Below are 16,029 nucleotides of genomic sequence, written 5' to 3'. Positions count from 1 at the left end.
CAGCTGGCAGCCAGCGTCTTAGAAGAGGAGGGAGGGAGGGGTGCCTCTTCTAAGTTGGCACCTGCTGCAACTGGTGTGTGTTTGTGTGTGTGTGTGTGTGTGTGTGTGTGTGTGTGTGTGTGTGTGTGCATGCACATTAAACGTCACCATCATTTTGGGGCCAGTGGGCACATCTTCAAATTGGAGAAAGTGCTGTGGGCACCTCATATACCCTGCAACATTTGCTACAACAGCAAAAAAAATAAATTTTAAAAAAAATCAAGCACAATTTCAGAAGCGGAAGGGAGCTCTGTGGGAGCCAGGGAAGGCCTGTGAGCCCAAGTGCTTCAAGTTGGTGACTCCTGAAGCATGCCATCTAAAAAAGCAACTAAAATATGATCTACCTTTTGAAACTGTTGTTCTAGCTACAGTGGTACCTCAGGTTACAGATGCTTCAGGCTACAGATGCTTTGGGTTACCGACTCCGCTAACCCAGAAATAGTACCTCAGGTTCAGAACTTTGCTTCAGCATGAGAACAGTGGCACAGCGGCAGCAGGAGGCCCCATTAGCTAAAGTGGTACCTCAGCTTAAGAACAGTTTCAGGTTAAGTACGGACCTCCAGAATGAATTAAGTTCTTAACCCAAGGTACCACTATACATGCAAATCTATGCAACTTTGAGTTGATCACTTAAAATCAGTTAAAATGTATTTACTTAAACAGCTAACAGGGCAATCCTGTGCACACTTACCTGGGAGCAAATCCCAAGCAACCCAATGAGACTCCCTTTGGAGTAGAGAGGCATAATGTTTCTGTAATGCAGGGATGGGGTGCCTACAGCCCTCCAGATGTGGTTAGACACAGTTCACATCAATCATGATCATTGACTATACCGGCTGGGTCTGATGAACATCCAACAGCATCTGGAGGGCCAATGACACATTCATCATCCCTCAGGCAAATAGTTTCCCAACTTACACATTCTTATGCACACAGGGGTGCATGCACACCACACATACACAAACATACACACAAAGACGGATGCATTAGGGTCCCCCTTTATTTAACTAATTTGCTCTTTGAAATCACATGCAAGCCTGCAAATAGACATTAGCAGATGCTGGAGCCTGAACTTCTGGGAATGGTGCATTGGAGATGCTTTTCCCAGCTTTGCTGAGGAAGACACCTTGAACCAAATGAAATCAGTAAAGGAATTTGTCCAGCAGGAGCCCAAGGAGATAGGGCAGGAGAACGGTGAAAGCAATGCTCCCGTGTACCAGGCTGGCACCATCAGTCGCTTTCTCTATGTGGCTGGTGGCGATTGAGATTTTCACCTCTCCAAAGGTCATGTTGGTGCCATTGACAAGGAATTTTGCTGATTGAGTAGCACAGCCTTGCCCATAGAATTCCTGAGATGAAACTGTAGAATCTGCAAAAGGACAATGCAGGAAAGAAATAGTATCACCCCTGCTGTGAAGGAAATTGACAGCTGTGGAAAATAAAATTCTTGCATGTAGCTTAATTGGGGAATTGTGGGGTTAACTTGTTTAAACCCAGCCTGTACAGGGAAGGAATAGGTGGTCAAATTGTGCATGGGCAAAGTCTGCAGTTAGGACTCAGACCCAAGTAGTTTTGTGGATTTGGAACCAAGGGACTTGAAGGATATGTTTGGGAACCAAATGAAACTTGAGGAGATCATGGTGGGTCTCAGGATACAAAAGAAAGACACATTGGGCTGAGGAAACAGCAAATTCTAACAGCAAATTCTAAGTCTTTAGTTTTAGGGACTGTCTCTAGATGGAAAGCTGTTTTAAACTGACATTTCTTTCTGTATTTTTGCTCCATTTAAGGGCTATGTCTGGGAAGCTAAAATGATGGGTGGGAGCATTTGAGCAATTGGGTCTCCTTTGCTTCTACCCGCTCTAGGAGCAAAGGGTTGTCTCCAGCCAAGTTCCACTCAGAATGAGCTCACTGAAACTACTGGGTCTAAGTTTCTCACATCCATTTCAATGAGTATTATTTTTTCCGATCACAAACTGATGCAGAATATGACTGAACTTAAGAAGGGTAAAATTGAAAACTGAGAGAAACTGCAATTCATGGGCTTGTCCATCCCTAACCAGGAGGGCTTGCTTTGATGTAGAACAAGGGTTGGGGTTTAGCACAGAGTTCACCTGTGGATAAGCCTAAACTCCTCCATTGTAGAGTCAGTTTGGTGCAGTACTTATGAGGACCTGCTTAAGGTCTGGGTTGAAAGAACTGGACTTGGGTCAGTTATTCTCTTCCAGCCCCTCACCATAGAACTGCCAAGAGAATAGGGGAGAAGCTAGACTCCTTGGGATTAATATGGAAAGAAGATGAATAATCCTCAGTCAGCATACCACGTTCTCATTTACCTTGGTAAGTCCCAGAAATGGTCAGGCAGTAGTCTTGGGATCCAGTACATTTTGTCTTGCTACCATGGCAGGGCTTAGAGCTGAAAACGAAGCATGTGGGGCACACCTTCCTGGTGGCGTTGGTGTTTACTGCAACAGTGATGAAATGAGTGATGAAACATACTGCTGAACTGGAGGGGGAAACACTCTGCAAAAACAAAAACCACCACAACAACCTTCCCCTTTTGTAGTTGGGGAAAATGGAAAAGGCATGGAATTTCTCAATTTGGTGTGGGGTGGGCATCAAATATTTTCTGAACGGTCCAGGCCTTCCACTTCCTTGGGTTGTGGTTGGTCCTTTTAATAAACAAGAACTATTTTAACCAATGCATATGGTTCCCCTTCCCATGAGACAGAGTGAGACAGTTGCCTCAGGCAGGATCTGCAATGAGTGGCCAGGAGATGCTGAACAACAGAACTGTGTGTACCATTTCACCTGCCCTGTGCTCCCTCAGCTAGGGTGCTGCCCTCAGTTGCAGTGGAGGATGCTACCTGGTCTGCAGGGTTGAAGTGAGATCATTCTATCGCCACTGGTGCTGCGAATGACAAGTGTTGCATTTTGGTCCTGCTTGCTGGCTTTTCGCATGCATCTGGTTGGCCACTGTGAGAATAGGATGCTAGACTAGCTGGGTCATTGGCTGTCCAACAGGCTCTTCTTGTGTGCCTATTTGGAATGAGGGGGGCAGGGGACAATATTGTCCCTCAGGGCAGGCAGTATAGAATCATAGAGTTGGAAGAGACCACAAGGGCCATCGAGTCCAACCCCCTGCCAAGCAGGAAACACCATCAGAGCACTCCTGACATATGGTTGTCAAGCCTCTGCTTAAAGACCTCTAAAGAAGGAGACTCCACCACACTCCTTGGCAGCAAATTCCACTGTCGAACAGCTCTTACTGTCAGGAAGGTCTTCCTAATGTTTAGGTGGAATCTTCTTTCTTGTAGTTTGGATCCATTGCTCCGTGTCCGCTTCTCTGGAGCAGCAGAAAACAACCTTTCTCCCTCCTCTATGTGACATCCTTTTATATATTTGAACATGGCTATCATATCACCCCTTAGTAAATTGCCTTGAGCCAGTCCTGCCCGATGCTACTAAGAGCCAGAGCTCAGTGGTAGAACATCTGTGCTGCATTCGATCTCTAGCACCTCAAGATGGGGCAGGGAGACAGCCTTGTCTGAAATCCTAGGGAGCCACTGCCAGTCAGTGTAGACAATACTGAGCAAGATCATGATGGACCAGTAATCTGAGTCAGTAAAATGCATCTTCCTTTGTTCTATGTCCCTATATTATGGTGCCACAGGACCCTCCATTGTTTTGTGGGCAAACTGAATGGTAGAGCACCAGTTTTGTATGCAGAAGGTCCCGACCTCTCCAAGCAGGGCTGGAGGTGTCCCTACTCTGAAACCTTGGGGAGTTTCTGCCAGCCAAAGCCCCACCCAGAGGTGCCAACTTGCAGAGAAGATTGGCGCGGGGGAGATGATGCACACACAATGTTGAGACACCGCATGACATCAGGATGTCAGGAGGAGACAGGGTGGCAGCAGCAGCAGCAGGAGCCAAATGTGGCAGCGGTGCAGCAATAATAATAATAATAATAATAATAATAATAATAATAATAATAATAAATTTATACCCTGCCCATTTGGCTGGATCTTTCCAGCCACTCTGGGCTGCTTCCAGTAAAAACAGAATACAACTTCAAACATTAAAGAGCCTTCAGATGTCTTCTAAAAGTTGTTTATTTCCTTGACATCTGATGGGAGAGCGTTCCACAGGGCAGGTGCCACTACCGAGAAGGCCCACATCTCCTCCTCTCTTGCACCCAGTCTCCTCCGTCTCTTGCTGATGCCACAGATTGGGAGCTGCACGTCTTTCCCTTACGTGGCAGTGGCAGGAGGGGGAGCAGCCACTGAAGCTGTGCCATGCTCGGCTCCACAATCAGCCTCATCTTCCTCCTCCTGCCACCACCACCGGCCGGGGGCTGCTTTCCCGCTCCTTCCCCTGCACAGCAGCAGGAGGAGCCGACCACTGAATTTGCACTGCACTCAGCTCCATACTTGGCCTCCTCCCCCCCTAATGGTTCTAAATATTGGGAGGCTGCCCTCCTCCCCCAAAAATAATAATTTGGAGGGATCAAAAGAGCTGGGCGCTAGGAGTTGATGCCTACCGCCCCAGTAGACAACACTGAGCTAGATGAACCCTACAGCTTAAGCCAGCCTCCTAGGTCCATCACACTACAGAATCATTATCCGTGCACTCTAGAGGAGAAAAGTTGGTGGCCACATGGACTTTCTCTCCCCAAATAGCAGTTTCGATTCAGTCCTACTCCACCTCGCTTCCTTTTCTGTTCTTCTTCTTGTGGCAATTTATTAATTTACATACTGCTTAATGTCATAATAGTGCATGGAGAATGGAAGCCAGTCTTGCAAAGCATTAAAATGTTAACATCCTCGATCAAAATATACAGTTTGGCAATCCCATTAATGACATTAAAGAAATATACCTGCATCATTAATATATGTGATAAAAAACGCATTCCCTTTAAAATAACATAACATTCAAAACAGAAAGCTAAAGTCAAGGAGATGCCTGCATTAAGTGTGTCTGCAGTATATCATTATCATTACTATTGTTTATTGTTGTTAGAATTAGTTTTATTTTCTAAATTTGTCCCAAAAGCAGCAAAGATGCAACACTATGACATATAGAACAGCAGAGATTGTGCATCCCATACGAATCATTCCCTACACAGTGTTGTGTAATAACTTCCCCCACCTTTCAGGAATCTCAGAGGAGGAGGGAGTAAGATTTCAAAGTGACCAAAAAATAAGGCACAACCAAAATTTGACAATCTGTAATTCTAAATAACTCTTCCATTATTCTCACTCCTATAAACAATTTTTGTTTGTTTTGTTATTGTTCCTATAAACAATGACACTGCACCAATCAGCTGTACATGAAGCTTTCTTCCCTTTTTGCCTCACAGATGTTCTGAGTGATTTCCCTCCCCCCCCCCCCAGAGAGGCTAATTTGCTCTATGCTGCCGATCCAGGTGAGGCCTCTTGTGTTTCAACATGCAATTTTATTGATGTCTTAGACACAATGTATTTGCAACATGCTCCCTCTGCTGGCTTTATAGAAACTTGCTTCTTTATTTTGCCTGCTGCATCCATAGCCTAAAACTTCTTCAACAGCAAAATACTGTCTCCTCAGTATAATCCTTGCTGAGTTCAATTCTATTTATGCCCAGGCAAAGATGGATATAGGATTGCAGTCCAAATGACTCTTTAAATCTAATGCTTGTGATTTTCCAGGTTTATTTTCATTTAACCAAAACTAGCTGTTAGGAAGAATAAATGAGATAATGATTTGGATGCAGGGGTCAAACTTCCATCCCATGGAATTTTCCTATTGAAAATCCCCTTCTCAAATGGGGGGAGGGGGGTCTTTACAAGCTCTGGTTTGTTGTAAGTCATACTCAGAGTATCCTCATAGAAATCAATGGGATTAAGTCAGGCTTGGTCATTAATTTCAACAGGTCTACGGCGAGTAGGAGTTAGCTGGATACAGGGATGCTGGATAGGGGGGCAGGTAAGCCTTGCCATGCATAATTAACCATAAGGCCATTTGAATGGCAATGCTCATTAACTTTGGGGACCCCTGGCCCCCTCAAATATTTTGTTGAGGAGTCCAAAGTTGCCTCCTATGGCTAGATATAACCTTCTGTTTCTTGGTGATGAGTAGGAGTGCTAGAGTAATGTTAGTGCCTTAGTAGGAGTGCTAGAGTAATGTAATGTTGAAAGCATGTACATTCCTAACACAGGCAGCACAGAAGCTCATCCTGCACCCAAGAAATACCAACCAGCCAGAAACCTTTCCCCATCCCTTCCCCAACCCCCTCTTTCCCTCTCCCTCTCTCTTCCTTGCACTGATTTGGGGTACTGAATCATCAGGTGAAGGTTTTCATGGTACAGAGCCATCCCCTGGTCACCTGCTCACTCCTGCAGATAAAACTGCTTGAGAAATAACATCTACATTGGCCAACTAAGCAGTCGCCAAGCCTACTTGCATCAGATCCCCAAAGCACAAGCTGTAGCCCCATCCAGCTTGGTGCATCCATGGCCGTCTTTACCCGGGGGTGCAATGGGTGCAGTGCACCTGGGCGCTGAATTCTGGGAGTTGCCAAATGTATACCTACTATATATTGGTCCCTCTCGATCAGCGGCAGTGAAAAGCAATGAAGCGGAAGTCCCCCCCCCCCCATCACTCTATTACCAGAAGCAGTTTTTTCTGCTGCATCGTCGTTATAGGTGAGCAATTCCCCCCCCCCCCCAAAAAAAAAAGGTCAACAAGTTTGGCTTTCCCCCTCCCAAAAAAACTCAATAAAAGTTAATTTGGGGTGCCTAAACTAATTTTAGGGGCGCTGGGTGGATCTTTGCACCCTGGCGGCGCATATGCTAAAGATGGCCTTGGGTGCATCGCAAATATCCTCCAGATAAACTCCCCACTCTCTGGCCAACTTAAAACAGCAACAGACTTTTCCTCTGCCTCTCACACTACCTGAATGATGTGACATTCCAAAATCTGGAGAGAGACTTGCAGCCATTAAAGAACAGCATGTCCTTTCATCAGGTTGTGCAAAGCCAGGGCAATAGGTCTATTCACAATCATCAATACAAGAAAGCTCTTAAATTTTTCTTATGGGTGCTTCATCCTCAATTTCACTTACTTAGTATGCAGTGTAAATAACTTCCCTTCAGTTAGGATTCTGGGATATGAAAAAAAAAATTGATATACTCATTTCTGAGACTCTTACTCAGCCTTAATCAGTTCTGGACCCCACATACCTTCAGGTAGACGACTATTGCATTTTGTCTTATTGCAGCATACAGAGTTCCAGGTAAAATTTTTCCCAGCTGTGAAGAATAAGTCCCCCTCTTTGCATGCCTCGAAACTGGTCTTGTTGCTTTCACAGCCTTGGAAGGTAACAGGGATTGCTTTGGAATCTTGCGTTTCAAAAAAAGGGGGAGGAAATAGAAGGGAGTTAGGGAGATAAAAAATAACGTGTTAAAACCAATGACCAAAACAATATCACTCATCCATTAAAGCAGGGGAGGACAAACCTTTTCAGCCTGAGGGTCGCAGTCAATCACTGACAAGTGCTAGGGGTGGGAGCCAGGGGTAAAAGTGGGCAGAGCTGCAAATGTGACTTGTATCTTTGTGCCCTAGGCTAGATTCCAGCCATGCAAAAGTCAGGGGGTTCTACACACATTGTTCTACCTCCAGGCAAACAAGTTCAAGGGTGCTTCCAAACTGAAGAGGGCATGGAGGAGGACCGGTGAGGGGTGTTGCCTGGGCAGGATGAGTGGGGCCTGGGAAGAGAGTGGAAGGCCAGAAAAAGAGGGCTGCCCTTGGCCCCTAGACCTGAGATTTACCCACCCCTTCATTAAAATGTACCACAAATGCACATAATCAAGCACTGGTGTATTCACACTTGTGGTCAGCAGTGATCTTTCGTGTAAACGCAACCAAGTTCTTGATAGTGTAACTGATTCCATCTGTAATATGCTGGTGGGTTTGCACTATTCAGACAGTGCAATTGGCATTTGATGTGTTCTTCAGATTCATAATGATCATGGCTGCATTCCTCCTCCCCGCCCCCCCGCACACACCTTTTAATTAGGTTTCTAGAAAGGCTTCTGTTAGTGTTTTCTGGAAATGTCCCCAGGGACACATCTACCTACTCTTTGTATAATTCCATGATGCTGAAATGCAGGATCCTCCAACACCATCAACTGTACAAGCTTTGCCTGGACACTCTTTTTCACCAAGACTACAGTCACATTCCAGGGAGTTTGCTGGGGGGAAATAATAACATTGAAAACAGTAAACAATAGCAACTACCACGATGATGAGCAACACTAGTTCTTATTTCTTTTGTTTCTGCTTTATTTTCTAATCCCAACCTTCCTCTGAGGAATTCAGGATTATGTGCCAGAGACACTGCTGCAGTCGCCACACCCAATCACAACATCACAACTTAGGCCTCATTAACTCCATGCATTTATAGTGTTGTGATACGACTTCCCCTCGAAGAATTCTGCAGTTTGCAAAGGGTGCTGAAAGTTGTCAGGAGGCTCCGGTTGCCCTCACACAGCTATGCTGGATTGATTGTTAAATCACTCTGGAAGGGGAATGGGGGCCTCTCCTAAAAACACTCTGCACCCTTACCAAACTACAGCTCCCAAGATTCTTGGGGCGAAGCCGTGGCTGTTTAAAGTTTTATCATAGCAGTTTAGATGTGTGGCCACTGTCTATTGGCTGCAACAGGACTTTACTGTTGTGTTCTAGTCCAATGACAGACTCCACAGAGAATGCAGCTTCAGGACCATGGACAGATCTCAATGAGCAGCTTCTTTTGACAAAGGCTGGTTGCAGACTGAAGCCTTTTGAGCCTCTATCTCCAGGCTGTCTCCTCCCATGACTACTATTGTGGCAAGGCCACCTGAAGAAAGTATATTGCAGTATCTCACCTTTGCTGTACCTCATTTTACATTGTACTGCCTAATGCTAAAAGTGCCTAATTCTGAGAATCAAATGCTGTGTGTGTGTGTCTCTCTCTCTCTCTCTCTCTGTGCTTTATTGCTGGATTAGCAGAAACATATATTTTTAGCTGTGCTTGCAGAATATAGGGGAAAGGGGAAAGCACCCATCATAGTCACAAGGCGAGGCACTATCACCACATGTTCTGGAACACAGAATGTCCGAGTTGGGTGCTTTCCATATAGGACGCAGGATGTCTGATAAGGAAGGGGGTTTTGCTTTGCCTGCCAAAGAGGGGATTTTTAGCTTTACTTGCTGATAATAGTATATGAGTAATTGCCAATATAATGAGCAAATAAATGGAAAGAAGAAGTAATCTTTATAAGGACATTGGAGGATTTAGGAAGGGTGATGTTCATGCTCATTGGTTTAATTTTGCTGCAGTGCATGAATATGTAATGTCTGAAAAAGGTATATAACCCCATGGAACTGTTGATCAGCATCCAGTCTTTGGGAGAGAACTCTACTGGACCTGTTGCTGTCAGCAAAAAAAATTACTTTCTATTTCTCCAACTGCTGCGTCTGTGGTCTTTGAGCGCACCTTGAACAGGTATCCAGGTACTTTCGCAACACTATATCTCTCCTTTGTGAATGTTTGGTAATCTGCTCTAGAAAGACATCGTCCATGTCTGGCTTGGCAGTCTATAGCAGACCCTTCACAGTAAGGTCACTATTTCTCTCTGCTACAATTTTTACTCCTATACTCTCTATCAGCTTTCCATGGTCCAGGCCATGGATTTCTTCACAACTTTACATATAATGCTACTCCTCCTTCCTTCCTGTTTGATCTATGCATTTTGAACAAGTTATACATCTCAGTTGCTACCTTCCAGTCATGCGTTTCATCCCACCAGGTTTCAGTAATATGACTCAACTCACCTGCAGCTATCAAGGCAGCAAAAAGAAGAAACAACTTCATGATTCTGGGAACTGAAGTGGTCCGGTGTCAATGGAAGGAAAATATCCCACAGAGAAGGTTTCTGCAACTGCAATGCCAAAATGATTGGAGATTTTATTTTTTATTTTTTAAAAAAGCAAGCAAGAATCAACATGAAGGCAAATGATATGGTGGTTACAGCTGGGCAAATGGCACTCTAGTGTGTCATGTGGTTGTGAGTTCCAATGGTCTTGTTTTTGTATTTTTGAAGTTTCTCCCTAGTAGACCTGGATCAAAGCATTTTGCTACCTGAAGCAGTAATGAGGATGACATTCTCCTTTTTTCTTTTTTTCTTTTTTCTTTCCAATCTTGACCTGCCTCCAAAATAATCCATGATAATATACATCAGGGATGGAGGACAGCTCTAGCCCTCCAGATATTTATTTGTTTAATTTTATTGTTACATTTCTATCCCATCTTTCCTCCAAGGAAGCTCAAAGTGACACAGATGTTCTCCCTCTTCATGTTTCATCCTCACAACAACTCTTTGAGGTAGGATAGGTTGAAAGACAGTGGCTGACTCAAAGTTATCCAGCCAGCTTCATGACTATAGGGGAATTTGAACCCTGGTCTCCCAGGCAGGACAACAACTCCCATCATCCCAGACTTTGGGCCATGCCAGCTGGAGCTGGTGGTATTTGGAGTCCCCATCCCTATTTGGGGTAAATAAATTTGCAAAAATGTATTGTTTTTCACCCCCTTGGTCTCTCCATATTAAATCTTTACTGCTGGTGTGACCTCCAGATGTTATTACTAATATTACATATTTATTCATACCCATAGCTGTCAACATTTCCCTTTTTTAAAGGGAAATTCCCTTATTCCGAATAGGATTCCTCGCAAGAAAAGGGAAAAGTTGACAGCTATGTTCATGCCCCACATTTTTCCCTAACAAGAACTTAAGGTGGCTTATAGATAAAAATAGGAATTGCTAAAAACATTAAAAAATTAAGCATTGATAGAATTAATACTCTCTCTTTTTCTCTCTATACATAATCTATTAAAACAATACAAATAATTACAATAAAAACAGCAGAGCACCAGCTCTTTCATTAAAAGGAGTAAATTCCCAAAGGCCTGTTGGAACAAGAAGGTCTTCACCTGCCAGCAGAAGGAAAATAAGGAAGGAGGGAGTATCACTCCTCTAGGGAGGGAGTTCCAAAGTCTGGGAGCAGCCACCAAGAAGGCCCTCTTCTGTGTCCCCACCAAGACTGCTGTGAGAGTAGCAGGACTGAGAAGAGGGCCTCCCCTGAAGACCTCAAAACCCAGGCAGGTTCATATGACATAGAGTCTTTGAGATACCTTGGACCTTAGCCTAGACACTGCTAGGGTACTATGGCAAAATGTGCATTAAAATGTATCTATTAGTGAAAATAATGAACGAAAATGCATTAGCACAAATAGGTGTATCGGACAAATTTGCATTGAAATATGTGCATATTAGAAGAAAGTCACCCTAAAATGCAGGTGAATATCCATCACTAATAGTTAACTGCTCCCTGCAGTTTGTGTGACAATATTTCAGATAGCAATCCCATTTGCTCCCACCCAAGAGAATATCTGGGCAAGGCCAGTAGACAAAGGGTTATCCTGCCCTCTTTGCTAAACAATTTGGGGCAGGACCCCAGGGAGTGTGCTGCGAGGAGTGCGTATGCAAGGAGAATGTGCCTTGTGTGGACACACAGCACCTGAGAGCAAGAGGAGGGTCACACCCTCATAGCAAACACATCTGTCTGAAAGAGGGTGGGGGAGAGAACATTTCGGCTGAAAACCATGTAACGGAGATGGCAAGAATGGATGGCAAGCAGGCCAAGGGAAAAGGAAGACATTCAAAGCTGCCATAGCTGGGTATGGTGGTCATCTGAATTGAGGGGTAGCAGTGAAGCTGGAGGTAGATAGCATGGAGAGAGTGGATAGAGGAAACTTTTTATCCCTCTCTTATAACACTAGAATTCATAGACATCCAATGGAATGTTGGAAGATTCGGGACAGGTGAAAGCACATTCTATGGAATTTACTTCCCTGGGAGGTAATGATAGCCACCAACTTGGGTGGCCTTCAAAGAGGATTGTACAAATTCATGGAATATAAGGCTATGCTCTGCCTCCATGGTCTAAGACAGTAATGCTTCTGGATACCAGGTTCTGGAAGCCACAGGAGGGGAGAGTGCAATTGTCCTGCTTGCAGGCTTCTCATTGGCACCTGCGTAGCTCTGTGAGAATTAGATGGTGGGCTTGATGGGCCATTGGCCTGATGCAGCAGACACTTCTTATGTTCTTATAAGAGAAGCAGAGACTGGAGAGAGGCAGTGAATGGTACTGCGATGTTGACATTTTATCCTTTATCAGGACTGGCGTGTCTACCGTACTCATAAGCTGATATGGAACTCTCTTTCAGGGAAACCAGGTTGCTGGATTTCAGGGTGGGTCGTGGATAAGAAACCTTTGATAAGAAAGAGGAGGGTGTCCAAACAAAGGGATTTGCACCCCTCTGAGGGCAAATGTTGAATCATAGAACTGTAGAGTTGGAAGGATACATTAGATCATCTAGTCCAATTCCCTGCAATGAAGGAATCTCAACTAAAGCAGCCATGACAGATGGCCATCCAACCTCTGCTTAAAACTTCCAAGGAAGGAGAGTCCACAACCTTCCAAGGGAGTCCATTCCACTCTTGAACAGCTTTTACTGTCAGAAAGTTCTACCTTCAACCTCCTTCAACTGTTACTCATAAGGCTTGGGCTTGATGTCAAGCCCATAACGCTGTTTTGTGCAGCACCAATGAATCCTCCCAAGATTTCTCAAACAAACACCTACTGCCAACCTTGGGTTTCACAGTCCTTGTGTTTGTCAGATGCACTGTATTTTAAAAGCTAAGTGGAGTCTTCAACAAAAGGTTGTGTTGCATCAGGTATGGGGGACTTTTGGCCTCTGGATGTTGCTGAACGCCAGTCAGCCCTGACCATTGGCCAACCTTCCTGAGGCTGATGGGAGTTGTAATTCAGCAGCATCTGGGGCACCGAAGATTCCCTTCACCTGCAATTGGAGCATGGCTGCTGCCTTGCAGCACTACTCCCCAACAGAGGACTGAGCCCACAAAAAGACATTTTGCCTTGTTCCCCCTGACATCTTCCCACTGGGATGGTTATTTCAGTGGAAACTGAGCCCACCTCAGTGCTCTAACACTCTCAGTGATGTCATTGCCAAAACCCATGACTGACCAGTGAGAGTTTTCCACCCGCTGCTGTGAGCTGCTAACATCATTTACTGTGCAGTAGGTTACCCTGATGTCATTTAAAACAAGGAAGGCGTTTGTTCTTTTTAGATACATTAGGCAAACATACGGCTATCAATAGTGTTATCAGCAGTACATGGGCAACCGCAGAGCATGAGAAAGTGGAGTGTGCACTGCATGGTACCTTGGTATTCATCCACATGCATTTATACATAAGTGTTTTGGGTCTTTAACAGTGGTTCACATTCTAAGGAGGACTAACAAAATAAAGAATTGTCTAAAGGAGGGTGACCAGGGTGGTTGAGAGGTCTGAAAACCACCAATTACAACCCCAAGTCCTATGAGGAAATGTTAGAAGAACTGGAGGAACAGGATAGCATCTTGATGAAGGGTTGTCATTCAGAAAATGTATCGACCCCTGATAGACCAAAAGCCCATCTAGTCCAACATTTTGTCCTCACAGTGGCTGGCAAGGTACCTGTGGGAATCCCAGATAAACAGAACATGACTGCAGCAGCACAGTCTCGGCCCAGTATACCTGAAAGAGCATCTTCACCCCCCATCATTCAGCCTGGACACTGAGGTCCAGCTCTGAGGGCCTTCTGGTGGTTCCCTCACTGTGAGAGGTGAGGTTAGAAGGAACCAGACAGAGGGCCTTCTTGGTGATAGCACCCGCCCTATGGAACACCCTCCCATCAGATGTCAAGGAAATAAACAACTATCTGACTTTTAGAATACATCTGAAGTAAGCCCTGTTTAGGGAAGTTTTTAATGTTTGATGTTTTATAGTGTTTTTAATATTCTGTTGGGAGCCACCCAGAGTGGCTGGGGAAACCCAGCCAGATGGGCAGGGTATAAATAATAAGTTGTTGTTGTTGTTGTTGTTGTTGTTGTTGTTGATGATGTTGTTTCTATTGCTCAGAATCACCAAATGCTGGAACTGAGAGGCATGCTACCTCAGATACTGGTGATAATGTAGCCATCATGACTAGTAGCCACTGATAGTCATCCACCATTGGTTTATCTACCCCTCACCTTTTAAAGCTATTCAGATTGGAGACCTTTCCTGGTTCCCACAGATTCACCTCCCCCTCCCCACTGAAATTAGACTTGAAAGAAGCATTTTTAGGGGAAGTTGTTTCCCTGTTCACTGTGCATTTGGACACCTCTTAAGATATTGTAAACATTTTTTCTTTCATGATGGTGCCCAAGAACAGGAATCAAGTTTTCATTTGGATGCAATTGGAGACCATTTTGAATCGAGAGGGTGGCTTATCAAAATCGCATTGACTTTAACTCAATTTTACAAAATGGTACCTGAGATCAAGAGGCAAGTTTTGAACTATATTTGTTGAACTATAATACGACTGGATGCCATTTTGAATCAAGATAGAAGACTGAACCTTTCAAAACTGCACTGATTTCAACCACCGATATCAAAATTCCACTGATTTTTCAGTTTTGGAGGTGGCTATCGAGTAGCCAATAGGCTGCTGCGTGTGTGTGCTACACACAACAGTTTCCCTGATTTGCTAGTCCACCTACTCAGCTGGTGGGGGCTGAAAACTATGTTGACCAAAACAAGTCCACTGAGAAACAACAGGCAAATATCAGAATGCTCGTGGGAACTGTAAGGTTTGCAGAAGTACAAAACACACACCCCACTCCTTCCTTCCTTCCTTCCTTCCTTCCTTCCTTCCTTCCTTCCTTCCGTCCTTCCTTCCTTCCTTCCTTCCTTCCGTGGAAATCTAAGGTGGCAATGTCCATGGCAAATAAAATACCAATCAGGATGATCAGTTCATAGAATCATCATCCAGTCTAACCCCCTACAATGCAGGAATCTCAATTAAAGTATGCATTACACAGGGCCACCCAACCTCTGCTTAAAAAAACCTCCAAGGAAGGAAAGTCCACCACCTTCCAAGGGAGTCCATTCCATGGTAGAACAGCTCTTAAAAGTTCATTCTGATGTTTAGTCAGAATCTCCTTTCTTGTAACTTGAAGCCATTGGTTCAAGTCCCACCTTCCGGAGCAGGAGAAAACAAGCTAACAGGGACTGAAGAAAAGTGTGACTGTACACAGTGAACCAGTGGTATTGCGAGTGAATGGGGCAGCCCCGTGGTTCCATGTTATGCCCATCATGGCCTGGAGGAGGGAGGATGTTGCAAAGACAGCTTGCCTTCCACTCCTGATCACCTCTGGCCATGCAGAGCTACCAGGTGGGTGCTGGGCATGTTCTAGGATGTCTGTGTAGGAAGACTGTGTAGCTCAATGCTCCTAGCAGCAAACCACAGAAATGGGTTGTGCACCCTGGAAGAGTCCCCTGTAGGTGAATGCACCAAGTTGTGCTGGGATGTCATAGAACAGCTTCATGCAGACCCTCCTAAATATCTCCCCTTTGCTGTTCAGGTCCTAGGCAAGCATCCCTTCCCAAGCACCAGCAAGTCCTGGCTGTAAAGTTGACTAATATCCATAGCAAAGAATTCCTCTCTTACCTGGTTTTCCCCCTTCTTTGTTGATGTGATATCTTTATGCAGAGAGACCAGCTGAGAGGCATTAGGTTGGTTGTGTGTGTATATATACTCTCCAGGGAAAGGTGAGTAAGTGCCCGCTATCAGTGGGCAGGGAGTAGATATGAGAAGAAAGGGCAGCTTCAGTGAGAGACTTTTAAGGTGGAGGAGAGACGTTGTGATTCATTGTGAGGTGTGGTAAAGAAGGAAACAAGGTTAAAATAGCTGGGCAAACTTGATGGGAAATCTGAGAAACCAATTCTGCCATGGAAAATAACTTTTGGTTTGTTTAGGACTGTTTTCCTCCAAACACCAGAAGGAAGTGAGGGGCTGCC

The 16,029-nt window shown here is 44.7% G+C and overlaps 1 protein-coding gene across 1 annotated transcript; it reads right to left on the bottom strand.

The window, feature by feature from the left end:
- Positions 1–1,021: 1,021 nt before the first annotated feature.
- LOC114603198 (phospholipase A2 inhibitor and Ly6/PLAUR domain-containing protein-like) lies at positions 1,022–8,961 on the bottom strand. Its single transcript, XM_077932504.1, has 5 exons — positions 8,946–8,961; positions 8,157–8,270; positions 7,260–7,418; positions 2,376–2,504; positions 1,022–1,408 (listed from the first exon to the last, which is right to left on the bottom strand). Exons 1-5 carry the CDS (start codon positions 8,959–8,961, stop codon positions 1,182–1,184), a joined length of 645 nt encoding a protein of 214 aa, XP_077788630.1. The 3' UTR covers positions 1,022–1,181.
- Positions 8,962–16,029: the final 7,068 nt, after the last annotated feature.

Source organism: Podarcis muralis, chromosome 7 (assembly GCF_964188315.1).
Source record: "Podarcis muralis chromosome 7, rPodMur119.hap1.1, whole genome shotgun sequence".
NCBI lineage: Eukaryota > Metazoa > Chordata > Lepidosauria > Squamata > Lacertidae > Podarcis > Podarcis muralis.
Note: the sequence above shows the minus strand (reverse complement) of the source record. Positions and strands in the feature narration are given on the sequence as shown.